The sequence below is a fragment of the Meleagris gallopavo genome, chromosome 21, assembly GCF_000146605.3.
Source record: "Meleagris gallopavo isolate NT-WF06-2002-E0010 breed Aviagen turkey brand Nicholas breeding stock chromosome 21, Turkey_5.1, whole genome shotgun sequence".
NCBI classification, from domain to species: Eukaryota; Metazoa; Chordata; class Aves; order Galliformes; family Phasianidae; genus Meleagris; species Meleagris gallopavo.
In genome coordinates, this window is record NC_015031.2 from 5,799,702 (window position 1) to 5,805,305 (window position 5,604).

At 38.8% G+C, this 5,604-nt stretch overlaps 1 protein-coding gene across 1 annotated transcript; it reads right to left on the reverse strand.

The window, feature by feature from the left end:
- Window positions 1-215: 215 nt before the first annotated feature.
- Window positions 216-5,592, reverse strand: XAF1 (XIAP associated factor 1). Its single transcript, XM_010722137.3, has 6 exons — window positions 5,524-5,592; window positions 4,284-4,419; window positions 3,015-3,071; window positions 1,884-2,136; window positions 1,031-1,098; window positions 216-761 (listed from the first exon to the last, which is right to left on the reverse strand). The coding sequence occupies exons 1-6, from the start codon at window positions 5,553-5,555 to the stop codon at window positions 276-278; spliced, it is 1,032 nt and encodes a 343-aa protein (XP_010720439.3). The 5' UTR covers window positions 5,556-5,592; the 3' UTR covers window positions 216-275.
- Window positions 5,593-5,604: the final 12 nt, after the last annotated feature.

The following is a 5,604-nucleotide window of genomic DNA, read 5'->3' on the forward strand; positions in this document are numbered from 1 at the left end:
TTCAGTAGTGAGGCAATTAGGCCCTTTCGCTAGAATGGTAAATTATCTAGAGCTCCAGCTCTGATACAGCTGAGATACGATCACAGTATTTGTTTAATAGAAACTATATCAGTCTTCAGGAAATAATAACTGTGATAAAGACTTTCCAGGATTTGAGCTTAAAATCAACAGTTTGAATCATGGCTAGCATTTCTTAAACATTCAGGCAGATTATAGACACCAGATCTTGTCACCTAAATAGCAAATGGAATTTGCAGTTTACAGAGTGGGAGTACCTATGTACAAGTAGCTATGGAATCCCAAACAGGCAATGAGACCCCAGGTAGTCTGGGGATAAGTAGCAACTCTGTGGGTACAGCTCTTTGTTCAAGCATGTAGTAGGTTGAGTTCAGTGCATCACTTCTCACCTCATGTTTCTGAAGGGCTGGAAGTGGCAGAGGAGTGTTGCAATGGGCACAGGTTACCAGCATGTCGTAAGACTGAGTGTCTTTAAGAACTTGAGGTGATGTGGAAAGTTTGCTTTTTGTGGAAGAGTGAATACCAACCATCTTTTTGTTCTTTGGAGGTTTGAGCAAGGTTTTGGAGGTCAATGGATGCTCCCTTTTTTTCCCTTTGGGAGAGACGTCTTTCCGTGCAGTTGCACTCATAGAGCAGGAAAAGGGAGCCGGAGAGGAAGAAGACGATGGTGAGTCACTGACGAGTTTTGAAGTTGACTGGCCAGCAAGAACTTCAGTCAGATTATGGATTGCACTGCAATTATTCTGCAGAAAGAAAGCAGTATAATGAGGTGAACACTGCCATTACACCCAACTGTGTGGTATGCTGTGGTTTTCAGTAGTGGTGAGTCATTGAGAGGGGTAGTGGAGAAAATGTCACAGTGATGCTGCAGCTGACTATGTGGTATCATTAAGTTATAATTTGAAGAGCCAAGATACACTGCATTTTCTTATCTAATACACAGTTTTAAAAGAAATAATCTAACTGAAATTAAGAACAGACCATTATCTTGTTCAGTTACAAATACACTTACCAGATGTTGGGAGTGCTGGTCGTCTGGGAATGACTTCTTACACCTCAGACCAATATTGTCACTGGCATCTTCAGAATGATAAAAGTGAGAAACAAAATACAGACATGAATCATCTAGACAGGCTGCTTACATCCACTTATGGTCACCGGTAATAGAGAAACCCTTGAAGTTGATTCCACTTGTCAAGAAGGAATTAGAGTTCTGACTTAATTTTGCTTTTGGCTTTGCTCAAAATCAATCCAACATCACTTCTCAAAAACTTAAGGATATTTGCCCGTCCTGCACCCTATTTTATGGCTCAGGATGGTTCAATCCTGCTTCAGCTGAGCTAACTCTAAGCCAGGACTTTGTATATCCCTGGTATTAAGGATTTTTCCTGCAATAGTGTATTTTACCAACCACCAACTGGTTCCTGTTCTTTTCTGGACCACTGTCAGGATTGGTGAATATTTTGTTTTTACATATTCTATCCAATAGCTTAGGCCTAATGAAGCTGCTCTCAACTTTAAGAAATCAGTGGCTTTGGATATGAAGTAAGAGGGAATTCTAAATCAATTTTTCTCTGCGTGACAAGTGGAAAGAGGAAGCTCCACTTATTTTCCAATAGAAGGATTTTCTTTTCCAGATTATAATGGTTGCACAACAGGACATACACAATGAGCCTGCAATCACTCTGGCTTTACAATAATTGGCATAATAGAAAGAAACAGTTGACCCTTTCACTTTGACTGGTTAAACAACAGAATCCTTCAACCTGCATTACTGAGAACTGTAGAGATGGCAGAAAAATTTTCATTGACAATTAACAGAAATGGATCAGTCCATAACTGATTAAAATAGAAATTTTACTCACCAGTGGGCTCAATAAATTTTGCATTAGTATATGCTCCCTTGGTTTGAAAGTTCACATCCTTGTAATAGGACAGACCACTGTTCTGACAAGTATCTTTGTGTTTGTTCTGGTCTTTGTACATAACATATTTGTTACACTCCCAACACCGCTCTGTTCTGCTGGCACAGGTGTTCAGGTGTTCCTGCAGCTTGTTGAAAGGCATTTCCAACTCACAGATTTTGCATTTCATTGTTCGTTTGTGACATTCCTTGGTCTGTACATAAATAGAGGAAATTATTCCAAATTTTCTATCACTACCATTGGATGAAAACAATTAAATGACTGTTTAAGAATGTCCACCCTATGGAGTATCTACGCAGCCAAAAGAAAGCGTAGCTGTGTTAAGAGCTCATCTATCTAGACTACCTTTAATTTAGGAAGGTTCAGGCAATACAAGAAAAGAAAATAGAATCGTGCTGTGTCATTATAGGCTAGCAACAGAGCACAAGTCCACCTTGAAAATTCCAGTATTTCACTTACTACCTGCAGGAGAAAACTACTGTGTCTTTTGTTCCTTGAAATGGTCAGTCTAAAGCTAGCATAGACAGGTTATTCAGCTCTTTCCTTGGCTTTGCACTTATGTATTAATTTCTTGTGTGAGCAGTGACTCTTGCTTTGTATAACCGGCTTTGGAAAAGCAGATAATATGAGTGTGTGAGTAGAGCAGAAAGGCCTTTGAAGAACAGCAACCTGAGGTGCCAAGGATGATAAAGTAATATGTTATCATAGAATCATAGAATCCTTAGAGTTGGAAGGGACATCTGAAGGACATCTAGAACAACTCCCCTGCAACAAACAGGGACGTACATAGGTAGACCAGGTTGCCCAGGGCTTTATCCAGCCTTACCTTGTAAATCTCCAGGGATAGACTACCATCATGACTGGATGGACAACCATTATGGGGTATACTTAAATTCAAAGGAAAAAGGTAGGTCAATGCACTGCCACTATTGAGAAGTTTGAGACTCTTCATGATCCATAACACCAGTCAGGGATTTACACATTTTTACTGTTGAATCCATCAGTGTGATTCTTGGTGGTTGGTTGAAGGTGTCAGACTCAAGAGTGACAAGTGCTGCACTCTGTACTTACCTTGTGATGCTCCAGCTGGTATTGCTGAATAATTTGGCAACAAAAATTACATCTGACCTGCAAGTGAAATATAGAGCAAATCACTGGGCACATAAGAGGATAGTTAGTGCCTTCATATGTTGTAAATACAACATATATTTAAGCTGCTGATATATATTTGTTTGTATATAAATATATACATAAATTATATATAATATATAAAATATACATTATAAATATGTTATATATAAATTATATATATTTATATATTTATATTTATTTAGTTTTATATATATATTATATATATATATACAAATATAAAATATATTTAAGCTGCTGAAATGATCTCCTTGTCATTTTTATCCCAATCATCAAGAAGCTATTGGTGAATTATTTTTTCTCTTCAAGCCTGAGCTATGTTTATGTGATTCTGAGGAAAACATATGTCTTATGATTCTGCAGAAAGTTGTCATTCTGTGCAAGGACCCAGTTCTAAAAAGCCCCAGGTGAAATGCAAAGCCTGTGTTTGACTTTTTTTAAAGAAGTTTAACTTGAAAGTGTGAGGCTGATATTCAGTTAGTCTAAAACTTACGAAGCATATTAGTTTTCTAGAGATTTGCCATGAGAGCTACTCATGTAGCTACGCAAATAAAATCAGTAGAATTGCTAAAACAATGAAACTAGTGAAATGGAATTAAAAAATCATGCCTGGGTATTCACACTTCAATATAGTACCTCTAGATAGAGGATTCCTATGCTATATTAAAAATGTTCTGGCATTACGATACGTAAAGTTGATAAATTCACTCTGCTTGTTCAGTTTTCTTTAAAAAGGAGTACTGATATAATTTTGTACAAGGTTTATATCACATCGGGTATTGTCTGTCTTCCTCTGTTCAGATCTTTTAAATTCATGCTACAGCAGGCACTGTTTGGTGTTCTATGGTTGAAATAATGCTAGAGCAATAGCCTACAGAAGGCATCAACTTTGTACTGCATGCTCTGGCTAGTTCTCAAGCAACAGGCGCATGTGTCCATATCTGATCTGTAATTTGCTTTGCTGGGAGAGCTGGGATACTATTGTGTAAGCTGAATTCTCTTAACCTGCCTGTGCAATAGTATCAAAAGATGCTGTAACCAGGACTGAAGGGTCATGTTAGACCCCTACAGATTTTCTGCTCAAACAATTGTAGAAGTTCAAATGTAGTTAATAGAGGGCACTGTACCATGACTGTATTTCAAGGTTGGCAGAACTTTACGCTGATTGCAAGAAAATGGAGCATTTCTTACCTGCTTGTGTGCTTCTGTTTGATGGTCTTTCATATTCTTTCTGGCAACTGGTTCATCACATTCTGAACAGAGAGTGAGAAACCGCAAGCAGTGGGCCTCATGGAGGCAGAAATTGGCAGCAGATACATCTCTTTTGCTATCAAGAACAGAATGGGAAAGAGAGAAGAATAATGAACCAATGTGGTGGGTTGATCGTGGCCAGTAGCCAAGCACTACATAGCTACTTGCTCACCTCCCTGTACATACTGCAGTGAACCCTGGACATTGTGGCAGGATGGCAGGACATACTGGTGCCTGTCACATGACAGTCAGTGATGGTCATGGGAATATAGCAGCTAGACCTTCCTGGCCTATAAGATCAGGAAGGTTGCCTGAAAGGACATGCACACTTCCAGCTCTGCAGCTTAGAGAAGGTATATGCCCTAACAACTCAGCCCTAGACATCAGCAGAAGTTTGTCATGGTCAAGATGGATGAACAATTAAATGGATTTGCTATCAGAGTGAATTTTTAAGAAGTTACAAGGACATCTATCAGAAGTTTCAGACAAGGTTTATTCAAAACATCCCCTACAACCTCTTAGTATAAAATGTTTAGGCTCTCTTTGTGAAAGATTGTGCACTGGTTTTCCTTTGTGACCCAATAAAATTGAGGTTATCCTATTCTTCTACCTCACTGAGTTTTAAATCTCTTTAAATCTCTTTTTAAACACAGTGTTTCACAGTCTTCATTCACATAATATGCCCAGTGGCCAAGCTACTAGTTGAGACACATCAATTGATGCTATCTTCATGGCCTCTTTTAGCCTTGTATTTTAACCCCAGTAAAGATGTCATTTCACTTAATTACAAATGTAGCAACATAAGGGAGCATCAGTCATGAAGGAAAACTGAGACAACTGCAGTGTTCGGCATGGTCTGTGCACTGACTCCCCTGTCAGGTGCTGTAAAATTACCCACTGTGATATTATGTAAAAAGAGAAAATGGGCCTTCTGTCCTGCAGCATAGGAAGGACTACAGCAGAAACCTCTCCACAGGAAAGCAGCAAATTTGTAATGTGAAAATGCATTAAAAATCCTTCTTGTTTGTGACTTGGTAGCTAGCATACAACCCTCCTGTTCTTTGGCTCTTCCTCTTCTCCCCCCTCTATTACAGGAGACACAGATAACATAAAGAAAATCCTGAAAGCCTCTGCATACCCCCATGCTTCGGAGGGGTGAAGAGAGAGAAAGATCTCTTACCAATTTTTGCAGAATATGGTCCCTTCAGTCATAATTTTTCTTGTTATTCTGCTGGATATCTTTTCTTCTAAGAGCTAAGGA